The sequence below is a fragment of the Hyla sarda genome, chromosome 3 (genome assembly GCF_029499605.1).
Source record: "Hyla sarda isolate aHylSar1 chromosome 3, aHylSar1.hap1, whole genome shotgun sequence".
NCBI classification, from domain to species: Eukaryota; Metazoa; Chordata; class Amphibia; order Anura; family Hylidae; genus Hyla; species Hyla sarda.
Genome location: NC_079191.1, coordinates 96,025,944 through 96,041,744, shown reverse-complemented (window position 1 = coordinate 96,041,744; position 15,801 = coordinate 96,025,944). Strand labels below are relative to the sequence as shown.

General features: G+C 39.5%; 1 protein-coding gene across 4 annotated transcripts in view; it reads right to left on the bottom strand.

The window, feature by feature from the left end:
• Window positions 1-15,801, bottom strand: part of KIF1A (kinesin family member 1A) — a 331,661-nt gene that overhangs the window by 141,539 nt on the left and 174,321 nt on the right. For all 4 annotated transcript variants that reach the window (XM_056564691.1, XM_056564693.1, XM_056564694.1 and 1 more), the window contains 4 exons: window positions 14,824-15,003; window positions 11,813-11,878; window positions 10,166-10,344; window positions 2,235-2,346 (listed from right to left, as the gene is read on the bottom strand). In XM_056564691.1, the coding sequence (XP_056420666.1) occupies window positions 2,235-2,346; window positions 10,166-10,344; window positions 11,813-11,878; window positions 14,824-15,003 (537 nt within the window). The remainder of the gene's footprint in view (window positions 1-2,234; window positions 2,347-10,165; window positions 10,345-11,812; window positions 11,879-14,823; window positions 15,004-15,801) is intronic.

The following is a 15,801-nucleotide window of genomic DNA, read 5'->3' as shown; positions in this document are numbered from 1 at the left end:
ACTATATTGTCAAATATCATTTTTTCTACACTAACATAATTGATCATGAAATATACTCAAATATAGCAGTCTTTATTTTTACAAAAATTGCATAAAAACACATAAAAAATATACTGGTGAGGTACAACAGAAACACAGGCAGATAAGAGGCAAGAGGTGAGAATACAACAGGTAATTCAATTTATTTTATATATATTTTAAATAGACTGCGGAGTGTACATGATAGCTGCAGGTAAGTATAAGGTGCAACTGCAATATTAAGGTGCGCACTGATGGAACATCACCAGTGGAACTGTGTAAGTACACATATAGATAAAGTGAACAATCTCAATGGGAGGGACAATGGCTACTCCCCTGGAAGCTTGCAGTTATGGGTTAATAGTATCAAAACCATCCACATACAAATCAGGACACCTGGACATGCGCTCCACAGATCACCTCTCACCTGTACCCCAAACGCGTTTTCACAATGCTGCTTTGTCATCACCTGTTATACGCTTTGTCAATGTCTCATTTCTTTTTATTTGTTCCACCTAGTGCAAATTTTTTGCCTCTAATAATGTAAAGTGATTGTACAATACTCAGTATCCCTGAAGCTCTCTGTTATTTAAAATATATCAATGTGAGTCATTTCTTACAGTTACTTTTATAACTGCAGCAAAGCTGTGTAGTTTTTACAAAAAAAGATAATGTTTTGCCACAATAACAAGAATTACAACAAAAATTGTGACAAATATCACAAAGCGGCACTGGGTCTCCCATTGAGTTAGAAACCTTATTTCAAGTTTATTAAAAGTTGTCCAGTTGCCCATAGCAACCAATCAGAATGCTTCTTTTATTTGGCAGAGGCCTTGTAAAAATGAAAAATGCAACTGATTGGTTTCTATGGGTAACTGGGCAACTTTTCCTTTGGACAGGTTTTGATAAATCTCCCCCACTATGTCTCCTATGCCATATGGTGGCATAATGAGTATTTTTTTAAAAAACAAGTGGAAACTTAGCCTTAAGGGGTACTCCGGTGGAAAAAAATTTTTTTATGATCAACTGGTGCCAAAAAGTTAAACTGATTTGTAAATTACTTCTACTTAAAAATCTGAATCCTTCCAGTACTTATCAGCTGTTGTATACTACAGAGGAAGCTGTATAGTTCTTTTCTGTCTGACCACAGTGCTTTCTGCTGACACCTCTGTCCATATCAGGAACTGTCCAGAGCAGGAACAAATCCCCATAGCAAACCTTCCTGCTCTGGACAGTTCCTTACATGGACAGAGGTGTCAGCAGAGAGCACTGTGGTCAGACAGAAAAGAACAACTCAACTTTCTCTGGAGCATACAGCAACTGAAAAGTACAGAAAGGATTAAGATTTTTTTAATAGAAGTAATTTACAAATCTGTTTAACTTTCTGGCACCAGTTGATTAGAAAAAAAATGTTTTTCCACCGGAGTACCCCTTAAGGCTAAGTTTCCACTTGGTTTTTTTTCTAGCAGTTTTTGGAGATCTGCCACTGCAGTTTTTGAGCCAAAGTCAGAAGTGGATCCATAAGGGAGGAGAAGTGTAAGTCCTTCCTTTAAATGTCCTATTCCTTTTGAATACACTTCTGACTTTGGCTCAAAAACTGCAGTGGCAGATCTCCAAAAACTGCTAGAAAAAAAACAAGTGGAAACTTAGCCTTAAAGGGGTACTCCGCCCCTAGACATATTATCCCCTATCCAAAGGATAGGGGATAAGATGTCAGATCGCCGGGGTCCTGCTGCTGGGGACCCCTGGGATCGCTGCAGTGGCACTGCGCTGTCATTACTGCACAGAGCGAGTTCGCTCTGCATGTAATGACGGGCAATACAGGGGCTGGAACATTGTTACGTCACGGCTCCGCCCCTCGTGATGTCATGACCCGCCCCCTCAATACAAGTCTATGGGAGGGGGCGTGGCGGTCGTCACGCCCCAGCTATAGACTTGCATTAAGGGGGCGGGCCGTGATGTCACGAGGGGCAGAGCCATGACGTCACGCTGCTCCGTCCCCTGTATTGCCCGTCATTACGTGCAGAGCGAACTCGCTCTGTGCAGTAATGATAGCGGGGTGCCACTGCGGCGATCCCGGGGGTCCCCAGCAGCGAGACCCCGGCGATCTGACATCTTATCCCCTATCCAAAGGGCAAAAAACACTTCAGATACTTTCCTGACTAGTCTCTGATCAAAACAAACACCCATTTGTTATGGCTATTGACCATTCTCACCTTCTCTGTGCTGTTCTCGGAGTCAGCATCGTGTCTACGTTGGGTGAAGATTATGTTAAACACAGCATGGGAGCGACTGCTTGTCTCATTCATGTTTGTGGCTGCAACAGTTCTGTGAAGACACAGGCAAACATTACAGCATATATAGACATTATTAAAAAAAACATAGTTGTGGGGCCAGTCATTGGCCTGTAAGAGTATGATGGTCCCTGTGTGTATTCTGGAAGCTGTTCGTATTTTTCATTGCAGTTTTGCTGTTTTTTTTTTTACATGCACCTATGTATACTATATATATGTTGTATCCTTATGTTGTATATATATGTTGTATCCTTATGTAGTCATTGTACCTGGGTTCACTACAGATCTTGTGGCTGTCTGTGAGTCACAGCAGCTTTTGACAGTGCCCCCAAGGGCTAAGTAGTACTGTTTTCTGTAACAAAGTTAGTGCCCATCTGGGAACATATTGCGGCCCCCTAGCTATTAGTGTTCTGACATTTGTGCAGTAGCGAATAAGACTTTTGCATTGTGTGTCTGACTGTGATCAATCATAGCATCTCCTGAAACTGGACCTCCCAACCAGTGTTCTGGAAGGGTATGTTGCCCTGTATATCCACTCTGTTTCTCTGGGCATTAACCCCACATCCTAACTGGCATACATCACGGGATTCATTATAACTCTTATTGATCTTCTTATAAAACAGAAACAACAGTGCCCCTCATTTACTGGCATGAATTTTGGGGAATTTTTTCATTATTGTTAAGTATATTGGTCCTAGTTTGAGTGCGTCTGAGGATATTTGTCTACATTATTATATTCCTCATAATTTATTCGAAAGTAACAAAAATAAAAGTCAATGGTTCATTTTAGCATTGGACAGAGGGGGTCAGGTAGAGGCGTAACTTGTATCATCTAGGGGGAAGATGAGCATTCAGCCAACAGCTCTCGTGGGCAAACCACCACATTAAGCCTTTGCGAGATTTAAATAGGCACTGTCATTTATAAATGAAAAAAATAATCTCATCTGTCAAAGAGACAAATCAAAAGTTTTGATCGGCTGGAGTTTTAGTGTTCAGAACACGACTAAGGACGAGAATGAGCCGGGAGAGAAGCCAGCTCAGTGTCTATGAGACCTGGAATGCCCCACGGACGTACATTAGGAGTCTGCCCGGTCACATGACACAGAGCCGGAAGGGAACGTGCTAATAGCACACAACTCCTGGCTTGTTCTTTTGATCTGCCAGGGTCTAAACACTCAGACCCCGACAGATCAATTCTTTTAATATGTCTCTACAACATATCAACATGACTGTGCCCATTTAGGGATTATTCACACATACAGTATCCTGAGGATATTTGATGCGCAGGATTTAAAGCTGCAGATTTTATGCTGTGTTCAATGATTTAGTTGAACTATGCAGCATAAAATCCTGCAGCTTCAAATCCTGTGCCTCAATTATGTGCAGGATACTGTATGTGTCGTCAATACACCCTTAAAGGACAAGTATCATAAAAAAAAAAAAAAAACATATCCCCTATCCGAAGGATAGGGGATGAGTTTTAGATCGCTGGGGGTCAGAGCACTAAGGCCCCTCTTGATCACCTGTTTAGACCTCCGGCTCTACTTCCCAGCTGCATGTCATGACCCCGCCCAAAGTGGGGGCCGCCACGCCCCTTCTATATAGTTCTATGGGAGAGCCAAACATTGCCGAACGGCTCTCCCATAGAGCTATATTGAGGGGGTGTGGCGGCCCCTGCTTCAGGCGGGGGTTATGACGTGCCGCTGTGAAGGAGAGCCTGGGCTCTAAACAGGAGATCGCGGGGGAGCAATCATTCAGATAGGGGATACATTTTCTTTCATGATACTTGTCCTTTAAACTGTGAGAGTTGAGAGAAGGTGTCTTATTGTCAAAGCCTCTAGTATACTTCATTAGCACCTTACTAAGAAGAGCCTGCCCACTCAGCACAGGTAGGATGAGCTGATTTAGAGGCAACTTTACGGTTTTCCGCAGTGAATCTTCCTCATGGAAAATTCACACCAGATTACAACAGCTGCAGATTTTCTGCTACAGAAAATTTTCTCTGGAAAACCCAGCGCTGCTTAAACTCGCAGCAGGAAACTTGCTGCAAACTCACTTCTAAATCTTCCTGTGTGAATGTAATGTTACAAAGAAAAAAAATGTGCATTTACAGAAATGATGCAGAGGGAAGGAAAAGAACCAAAATATGCAAGTAGGGCCCTGTGCACACTGAGTTTTTTTATCTTGTAGATTCCAATTGTTTCCAGCGTGGATTTCACAGTTTCAATTAGAATCTGCACAATAAGGCCATGTGCACATGGCGGGAAAATTGCAGAGGACCGATTGGAAATGGGCCGTCTACATAAACAGCAATGCCTTTTTGAACGGATTTTGCCAAAAAGAATTAACATGTCAGCTAGAGATGAGCGAGCTTACAGTAAATTCGATTCGTCACAAACTTCTCGGCACGGCAGTTGATGACTTATCCTGCATAAATTAGTTCAGCTTTCAGGTGCTCCGGTGGGTTTGAAAAGGTGGATACAGTCCTAGGAAAGAGTCTCCTAGGACTGTATCCACCTTTTCCAGCCCACGGGAGAACCTGAAAGCTGAACTAATTTATGCAGAATAAGTCATCAACTGCAGAGCCGAGAAGTTCGTGTCGAATCGAATTTACTGTAAGTTCGCTCATCTCTAATGTCAGCAGTGGCCAGAATCGGGATTTCCATGGCTGATGTTTCCCTTGAGGAAATTCCACCTGTGCACTGTGCAGCAGAGTCCCATTAAAATCAATGGAATTCTACTAGCCTAAAAACTGCTCATGGTGCGTTGCCGCATTACTCTTATCTACTGTGATGTATATTCATAAACACATTTGTGGCTGCGCTACATCTGATGCATACAGCAACTCTGATACAGCAGGTGCTCTTTAAATGTATTGACATCTCTCTTGATCTACTGGGCTTTCCACTTTAAAGGGGTACTCCGGTGAAATCCTTTTTTTCTTTAAAATCAACTAGTGCCAGAAAGTTAAACATATTTGTAAATTACTTCTATTAAAAAAATCTTAATCCTTCCAGTACTACAGAGGAAATTCCTTTCTTGCAGATACATGCTAAGGGCAGCATGGTGGCTCAGTGGTTAGCACTGCTGCCTTGCAGTGCTGGGGCCTTGGGTTCAAACCCCACGTAGGACAGCAATAAATAAAGAGCTATCATTATTATTATTATAATGACGTCAGCAAGGAGCACTGTGCTCGTGATGTCATCAGAGAGAATTCCAAAAAGAAAACAATTTCCTCTGTAGTATTCAGCAGCTAATAAGTACAGGAAGGATTAAGATTTTTTAATAGAAGTAATTTGCAAATCTGTTTAACTTTCTGGCACCAGTTGATTTAAAAGAAAAAAGGTTTTCACCGGAGTACCCCTTTAATTCATTCTAAACACATCCATTAGCTATAAAAGCCTTTATACAGACACAAGCAGACCCTGAGATAGTGGGTGAGATTGTGAGCTCAATGTAGACTAGAAAAAGCGATAACAATCAGATTCCACAATGAGAAATAGTGTTGAAAGGTAAAACATAATATAGAGTAGTAGAAGGGACTGAGGGCCTAGTAATGCTAATGTAACTGGACACTACACAGGCTTTCAAAACCAAATCTTCACATCAGAAATGTCATAAAAATCAGAACTTTTGCATTTGTATTGGACTAATCTCCTGTGTGTGAGTCAGAATGTTCTATCATTATCACTCATAAATAACCTTTACGCCACTGGAAACTCTAATAGCTGTATACAGCCTTCATACTGAAGCTCATCCAGCCTCAGATGCCATGTATAAGTTGTGAGCCTGCAGTGGAGGTCATAAAACATTCATGCTCCATATAAGCTTTGAGGGCATAGAGCAGTGGTCTTCAACCTGCGGACCTCCAGATGTTGTAAAACTACAACTCCCAGCATGCCCGGACAGCCAACGGCTGTCCGGGCATGCTGGGAGTTATAGTTTTGCAACATCTGGAGGTCCGCAGGTTGGAGACCACTGGTCTAGTGGCACATCCGTGAGACAGATCCATTGTATTTATGGTCATCTGTAATAGTTGTGAACAGTGATGTAGCAGAGCATTCTCGTTGCACAGACTCCTAAACTAGATACTACTGGATCTCAATCAGGGTGGGTTCACACCACGTTTTTGCAATACAGTTTTTTATCAGGTTTTTGATAAAAACCGGATTCCTCAAAACTAGAGATGAGCGAACTTACAGTAAACTCGATTCGTCACGAACTTCTCAGCTCGGCAGTTGATGACTTATCCTGCCTAAATTAGTTCAGCTTTCAGGTGCTCCCGTGGGCTGGGAAAGGTGGATACAGTCCTAGGAGACTCTTTCCTAGGACTGTATCCACCTTTTCCAGCCCACGGGAGCACCTGAAAGCTGAACTAATTTATGCAGGATAAGCCATCAACTGCGGAGCCGAGAAGTTCGTGACGAATCGAATTTACTGTAAGTTCGCTCATCTCTACTCAAAACTTGACCAAACTGTATCAAAACGTATGTACAAAGTTTTATCTGTATACGGTTTGAAAAATGATGTCCAGTTGCATCCGTTTTTTAAGAAAAAAAACGTATACGTTTTGAACTTTTCATTCCATTATGAATAAAGTTTCACTTGTTTGAAATTCCAAGAAAAAAAAACCGTGCAAAGTCAAAAACCGTAAGGTGAAAACTGGATGGAACCGTACACACATACAGGTCTGTACGGTTCCCATTGACTCCCATGTTTAAAAAAAAAAACGTATACGGGTTAATACGGTTTTTCACCCGGACCACAAACTGTAGTAGGCCACGGTTTTCTGTCCAGAAAAAAAAAGTAAAAAACCCGTGTGGTTTGAAAAACGGAGACAATCGTATACAATATGGTGCATACAGTTTTGAATGGAAAGTCTATGGCCACGGTTTGCTGTACGGTTGCATGCGGCTTTTTTTTTTTTTAAACCGTATCCAATAACTGTATAGAAAAATCGTGATGTGAACCCACCCTTATATTGTGTTCTAATCATGAGCCTCGTTCTGTTCTTTACCAAGGTTCTGCTGAAAAGCAGAGGCCAATATGATGCTCTTGCAAAGGTCTGATTCAATTTATGTCAAATTCCATACATTATAATATGTTGTTATATAATTATGTAACGATGCCAAGATAAAAATTCAGTCCCATTACTGAAACATTTCTACAAATAACTAAAGTAATAGAACAGAATATACAAGACTGAAGACTTATTCCTTCATATAAAATGTATTATTGTATTTAGCTAAAATATCTCCATGTAAATGAATGAATACTAATGCTCTGTTCATGCCATGTTTTTGCATAATGTTGAAAGTTATTTTTTCCCTTTTATGTATTTTGGGCAAATCTACCATTAGGCTAGGGCTACGTGGGTTGCGTGGCACAGGAATTATGCTGCATTCTTTTCAACCCACAAAAGGCTGTAAATGCAACCTGGTAGTGGCAAGAAAAGGATCCCAGATGAATTTTTTGTGACATTGGGGTCACAGTCATGGCCACATGTAGTTCACAACCCAACCTCATTCCCAAACATAAGCTGCAACCCCTTCAGTGAGACACAACGATCTTTAGCTGCAAAACCTGTGTTGTAGCCAAAGTCGCCACATAGCCCTAGCCTTAAAGGGGTACTCCCGTGGAAAACTTTTTTTTTTTTTTTTTTTTATCAACTGGTGCCAGAAAGTTAAACAGATTTGTAAATCCCTTCTATTAAAAAATCTTAATCCTTCCAGTACATTTTAGGGGCTGTATACTAAAGAGAAATCCAAAAAAGAAATGCATTTCCTCTGATGTCATGACCACAATGCTCTCTGCTGACCTCTACTGTCCAGAGCAGGAGAAAATCTCCATACCAAACATATGCTGCTCTGGACAGTTCCTAAAATGGATAGCAGAGGTTAGCAGAGAGCACTGTGGTCATGACATCAGAGGAAATGCATTTATTTTTTTGGATTTGTCTTTAGTATACAGCCCCAAAAAAAGTACTGGAAGGAATAAGATTTTTTAATAGAAGTGATTTACAAATCTGTTTAACTTTCTGGCACCAGTTGATTTAAGAAAAAAAAAGGTGTTCCACGGGACAACACTTAGGGTGGGTTCACACCACGTTTTTGCAATACAGTTTTTCTTTTCAGGTTTTTGATAAAAAAAGAACTGATTCCTCAAAACCTGACTAAACTGTATCAAAACGTGTGTACAAAGTTTTATCTGTATACGGTTGAAAACCATATACGGTTTGAAAAGTGATGTCCGGTTGCATCCGTTTTTTAAGAAAAAAACCGCATATATTTTGAGCTTTTCACTCCATTATGAATAAAGTTTCACTTGTTTGATTGAAATTCCAAGAAAAAAAAATTGTGCAAAGTCAAAAACCGTACGGTAAAAACTGGATGGAACCGTACACACATACAGGTCTGTACGGTTCCTATGGACTCCCATGTTAAAAAAAAAAAACGTATAAGGGTCAATACGGTTTTTCACCTGGACCAAAAACGGTGGTAGGCCACGGTTTTCTGTCCAGAAAAAAAAAGTAAAAAACCGTGTGGTGGGAAAAACGGAGACAACCGTATACAATATGGTGCATACGGTTTTGAATGGAAAGTCTATGGCAACGGTTTTCTGTACAGTTGCATACGTTTAAAAAAAAAAAAAAAAAAAGTATCCAAAAACTGTATAGAAAATCTTGGTGTGAACCCACCCTTAGGCTAAGTTTCCACTTGTTTTTTTTTCTGGCAGTTTTTGGAGATCTGCCACTGCAGTTTTTGAGCCAAAGCCAGAAATGTATTCAAAAGGAATAGGACATATAAAGGAAGGACTTACACTTCTCCTCCCTTATGGATCTACTTCTGACTTTGACTCAAAAACTGCAGTGGCAGATCTCCAAAAACTGCCAGAAAAAAAACCAAGTGGAAACTTAGCCTTATGCAGACTCTTTTTTTCTTGCCCTGGTGGGGATCCTTTTTGTTTGTTCAACAGAAGTCAATGTCAAGGTCATGCAAATGTAAAACCCTTAGAAAGATTTTTCCGCAGCTGAAATTTGTTGTATTAGATTTCCTTTTTTTCACTTTTTCTCATTTTATGAGCACCTTTATTAAGCATTTCTTCATCCTTACTTTGTAATTATTATGGTACAACACCTTTTCCATAGATCTTCTTTATAAAAAAAAATAGTTTAGTTTATGTTCTGCAGTATGGACTTCTCTGATGGGCTTCTTATCAGCCTATTGTCCTCATAATTTAAAGAACCAGACTCATTGTAGTAAGTGTATATTCTATAGTATGGAAAGATGCATGAGGAACCTCCATGCAGAGGTGGAGCTACCGCAATAGACTCATGTTCCTAGCAGTTTTAGACATAATGGGGGACATGTATCAAAGATTTTACCCCTGTTTTGTGTGTATTTTTTTGCGCAAAATTTTGCGCAAGCCCTTTTTTTGCGCACGTTTTGGTAGAGCATGTCCTCCAGATGTGGCTGAATCAGGGTACCTTGGAGTGACATCTATAGTACACATGGATTTATTAACTGCGTACTTTTCCTTTACACCAAAAATTTTGCCGCAAGAGCTGTTTTTTTTGCGCAAATATAAGCCATCATGGACTTAACGTAGCAAGATGCTCTAAATCATTGATTCTATTTTCCAAAGAGTGGATTTAGGAGATTACTATATCTACCCGCAATTTATGAAGCTCATTGCACTTGATTGATAAATTTAGCGCTTCTGCACATAATTTAGAATTCGGGAAAAGGGGTAAACTGCTTCTACCATACACAAATAATGATACATGTCCCCCAATTAGAATAAATTATTAAAAATAGTGACGATCACACCCATCAGTTCTGTAGACAGAGTACCTGGCTTTGTTGCCAGAGTCCATTAGATCTTGAATGTCTTGGTAGGAGGTCACAGCCAGCTTTGACAAGTCTTCCACATAAGGTCCCAGAAGAGGGTGTTCACGAACACGAAGATTCCCCTTATTCTTTGGATTTAGCAGGTCTCTGACACGCTCACAGTAAATCTCCATATAACTGACCTGAGAAGCAGTGATATAAAAAGAAGTAGAAACTCAAGCAAAACACCAATTAAGAGGTAACACATAATTCAACATAGTACTTAGTGGATGCCTGATAAAAATGGTCATATAAAAAATAGTATAGAGAGATCTATTTATTCCTATTTATCTATCTATCTATCCATCCATTTCTGCCACCATAATCAGGGAAGGAAATCCTTCATTGACACTATCCTCTGTAAGTTTCCACTCATGCTTTTCCAATAGTTTTTTTTTTCTTTCAAAAATGCTCTAAAAAAATGTCACAAATGCGCCACAGCTTTTTTGGGTGAAACAAAAAACTTTGCAGCCAAATGTTTTTTCTTTAGTATTTTTCTGCAGTTTTGGGCTTAGTGGCAGTTTTCCCAAAAATCACAAAATTTTTAGACTATGGTTTTTGTTTTCATAAAAAGAAAATACCATAAAAACGCCATGTGGGTATAGCATTTTGGCGTTTTTTCTGGCATTTATTTTTCCCCTTTACTTCAACAGAAACCCATGACTGACATAATGAAATTATCACATGGTTTGTCATGAAAAATACGAAGGAGAAGAAGACAGGAAAGAAAAAAAAACAAGACCAAAACCCACTATTTAAAAAAAAAAAAAAAAAAACTAAAAAAAAAACTGCATTTTTGGAGTGCAAAATGACAAGGCAGTTCTTTGTGGTGTTTTTTTTAGGTCAACAAAACACCAGAAAAACACATGTGGTAACTTAAAGGGGTATTCCAGGCAAAACCTTTTTTTATATATCGCAACTGGCTCTGGAAAGTTAAACAGATTTGTAAGTTACTTCTATTAAAAAATCTTAATCCTTCCAATAGTTATTAGCTTCTGAAGTTTTCTGTCTAACTGCTCAATGATGATGTCATGTCCCTGGAGCTGTGCATGATGGGAGAATTTCCCCATAGGAACTGCACAGCTCCCGGGATGTGAGTCATCAGAGAGCAATTAGACAGAAAACAACAACTCAACTTCAGCAGCTAATAACTATTGGAAGGATTAAGATTTTTTAATAGAAGTAATTTACAAATCTGTTTAACTTTCTGGAGCCAGTTGATATATAAAAAAAAAGTTTTGGCCTGGAATACCCCTTTAAGCCCTAGACAGAAGACTGTCTTCTGCTCTTGGTGACTCTGCATTCCTTGTCCATTATCTTCACGGTGCTCCATGTAATGCTAAGTTCCCCTGCAGTGAAATGTGGAGAAGCTTCCAGCTTCCATCAGCAAGACCCCCCTGTGGGAATCAGCTCACGAGCTGGGGAGCTGTGACGTAAAAAGGCGAAGGAGTACTTTAAACCGCTAATGGTCCAGGTTTACACTGGGTAGTTTGATGAAGTTTTTGATACATTTTAAATGTGCTAATTACACTTGCACCATGACTTCTATGCAGCCTTCCTCCAGAACCCTCTAGAATTCTTATTGAAGGTATAGAGTCCAATGACACGTACCTCCACAGAGTAAGACATGTTGTCATTTGTCGTGTCACTGATCCGGGAGAAGAGATCTTCACAGAGCTGAAACACAAATATTGGTCATAACCCCGCATCACATATGTGACATAATACACATATCATTATATACATGACTTGCTGCTTAGGCCATCAAGTCACAGTCATTAAGAGGTTAACACTTTACAGACAGTGTAGGGTTAGTTAATAATTCACAGACGCAGAGTATATCTTGAATATTTCATAGACTGTGAGGCATCAATAAATAATTCAGATATTGAGGGGTTAAACAGATTAAAAGCAGCAAGTTAACCCCTGCATGGACAGTGAACCCTGCTTACTCATTTTCTATATGTGATGTCATTATTATAATGACAGGAAATGAAAAATGAGTGCGCTGCTATTTACGTGATAACCTGAAGATGATAAATGTCATCCTGGTGGAATATAATGGCCAGATGTGAATAACAGCAGTGCCTCACAGTATGACATCTATTGCCTAAGATAACCTTGCAGCATCCAGAAACCTTCTACTGTGGTGAGACAAAACCTCCCTATACCTTATAAGTGAATCGTTTTTATGTAGTAAAGAGAATTGGATCAGAGTGCAGCTCTATAATCTTATGACCTTTATTGCAGATACTGAGGTCAATGTAAAGAACAGTATAACTACTATAGCTTTAGCAGAATAGTATCAACAATGATGGGCAATGGATATAGAGCCATCCCCAAATGGCAAGACCGGAGTGGGGGTTGGCTTTAAGCTTTTCAAATACACAGCTAAATAAAACTTGGCTGATCCCCATTCCATTTCTAAGGCCCGTTATGGATGAAATGTCACCTAAAGTGCTGAAAACTTAACGGTTATTACTAAATCAATAAAATAAGATAGCAAGAGAAAAATGTGGCTAAGTGGCAAGGGTAAAACCCCAAAAAGCACAATGAAAAACTCAAATAGACACTATGCACGTTTAAGACAATAGGCTCTTAAACTTAGGCACCAAACTCAATGTGTGGCCAATACACATGACAGAGGAACGGCAATGTACAATTACTATGATAGGTTACTCAGATACAATACCAGTGGAAGGCAGCTCTGTAGTTACTCACGAGAGTGAGCAACTGTAGCACCGGGACTAGGCCAAGAATGCCACAAGTCTTGTGAGTAATTTTTTGGGGTTTTACAACTGCCACTTAGGTTCCTTTCACACTATATGTTGCTCCGTTTTAAAGACCCGTTACACTGTCCCGTTAAGAAAACCCTTAAAAACGGCCATTGAAAAATCCAATTCGAGTCTATGGGATTTTTTGATTATCCGTTATCACCCATTATAGACCCTTATGAATAACGGACGTTATTTGTGATGGGAGAAAAAACGTTACATGCACAAATTTTTCTCCCGTCACAAATAACGTCCATTATTCATAACGAGCTATAATGGGTGATAACGCATAATCAAAAAATTCCATAGACTTGAATGGGATTTTTTAACGGCCATTTTTAAGGGTTTTCTTAACGGGACATTGTAACGCGTCTTTAAAATGGAGCAACATATAGTGTGAAAGGAGCCTTAGCCGCATTTATCTCTATTTGTAAATACATTTAATATCCTGGCATCTTATTTTATTGATTTAGTAATAAATGTAAAGTTCTAAGCACTTCAAGTACCACTTGACTATCTTTTATTGACGGGTGTATATCTTAATTCCCATCTATCCAATGATAGAATCAGCATAGATCCAGGAGAACCATTGGCACATTATTACTAATATGTTTATTCACAACCCTATGTGCAAACCCTTCTAACAAATTGTATTTATAACTATTAAAATAATAGCAGCAATTGATCAATTTTATCCCAAAATAACAACTTTCTATATTTAAGGGGTTGCCCGGTAAAGAAATAACTTATTAATGTCCTATCGATGGTGGTCCAACCCTCCGATTCCTGCAATCTCCAAACTGGGGCCCCGACTCTCAGAGAGAACATGTGTTGCAGATGCCAAATGCTCCGTTCATTTCCATTGGAGCACCAAAGATACCCAAGATCAGATACTTATCCCTATCCTTTGAATAGGAGATACATTATTTTTCACCGGTAAACCCCTTTAAAAACAACAGAACCACAGAGTACGTCTGCATTCACATCATGATTGTGCCCTTTGTGGCACATATAATGTGGCAGCCTGTTAAAATGGGTTTCCAGTGTATACAAGTCAGATACAGGCCCTATTGACTTCAAAAGCCCAAATATAGACAGCTGGTGGTCAAGTTTCAGGTCAAGTATATATTTGTTTATTAATTATTATTATTATCATTATAATTAAAAATAACTGCAACTTTAGGTATAGTCAACCAGGCTACACAGCTACCCATAAACCTGATAATACTACAGTATTTGAGTGCTGCACCTAAATTGCCAACCACCAAGTATAGGTTTACTTGCCAGTAACAATGACTGGAATGTCCATGATCAGAGGATAGAAGATGTGAGGTCTGCATAAAAATGGTATAATATATTGATGTAATAACATATTTACATGATAATAAAGTTTTGGAAATCTTTAGCCAATATTAGACACATTTACTAAAACTGTCTAATACTTAGACAGTGCAAACTTAGACTAGACAGTCTAAGAATGCACCAAATATATCATAGTGGCTCAAGCTCTGTGATAAATCTGGCTCATTTTTAGACACTGTTATCTAATTTTAGACAATCTTGACCACCATCAGTTGGTTTTCTTTACAGCAAATTTAGGGTGCAATATGGCCACCCATTTTTTCTAAGATATACGTGCTTTATGCTAACACATAAAACTCCCAACAGTGTCTTAACACATAGTGAATGTGGTGCAAGTCATGTACACCAGTTTTTGGCCCAAATTGCCCCACAATTCTGATGCATTTCCAGTTGTAAATATGCCCCAATGTGTGTTAAGAAGTAGAGCATTCTCTCCCAAGAAATCTGATCCTATTGATGTCTGGAGAAGCCTTAAAGTGTTATTACCTGGGGTATAATTCCTTGTTGCTTTGGCTCCTGTCTGCCCATCATGGTATAAGATTTACCAGCTCCAGTCTGTCCGTAAGCGAAAATGCAGACATTGTAGCCTTCAAAGGCATGGAGCAACATCTCCTCCCCAATGTCACGGTAGACTTGTTGTTGTCCAGCATACTGGCTGTCTTCATCCTGTATACAAAACAATTCCATAGTTTGAGCTTATACTTTATATACTTGGTTGTACATTGCTACTTGTTTGCCTCTTGCGCACCATTTTAGGTGCAAAAACTTCCCAACTAAGGAGAAGGAATATTAACTACCATTAACAGCGAACTCTCTTTTCAGTGCAAAATCATATTCACACTTCTGATTCCATGTTGCTATGCAACATGGTAAATTATTGTGACAATCACTACTGCAGTAAATGCTTCTCTCTATGGCACAGTGCAGAACTGAACAGTTAGGCTAGGAACACTCATTGCAGAAATGCTGCAGATTATCTGCAGCAGAAAATGAACCAAAACCAGGAGTGGATTGAAAAGGAATAGGAAATGCATAATAAAGGAGTATAATGGAAGGTGTTATACTTCCCCTTAATGGTGAATTTACTTCTGGCTTTAGCACATTTTCTGCAGCAGAAAATCTGCAGCATTTCTGCAACACATGTTCTTTTTATTCCCTTTGGTATGTTGTAGGGGTCCAAATTTCTGTATAAGGAGAGGGTCACAAAGGGCAGCAGTCACAAAGGGACTGCAGAGCGAGCTCCTAGCTGTAGAAATCCGTTGCTATGAGTGAACACACAGAGCTACCCAGCTGCAGAGAAAATGGCCAGTGTGACCCTGCCCCAAGGGTATCGTCACACGTACTACAACATATATGCTATATGTCTAATACTAGAGCATAACTTGTAGCATAACTGTCACATGACTAGATGCATGGTCACACCAATGTAAAGTATACATTTCAATTAAAGGGATTGGACACTTT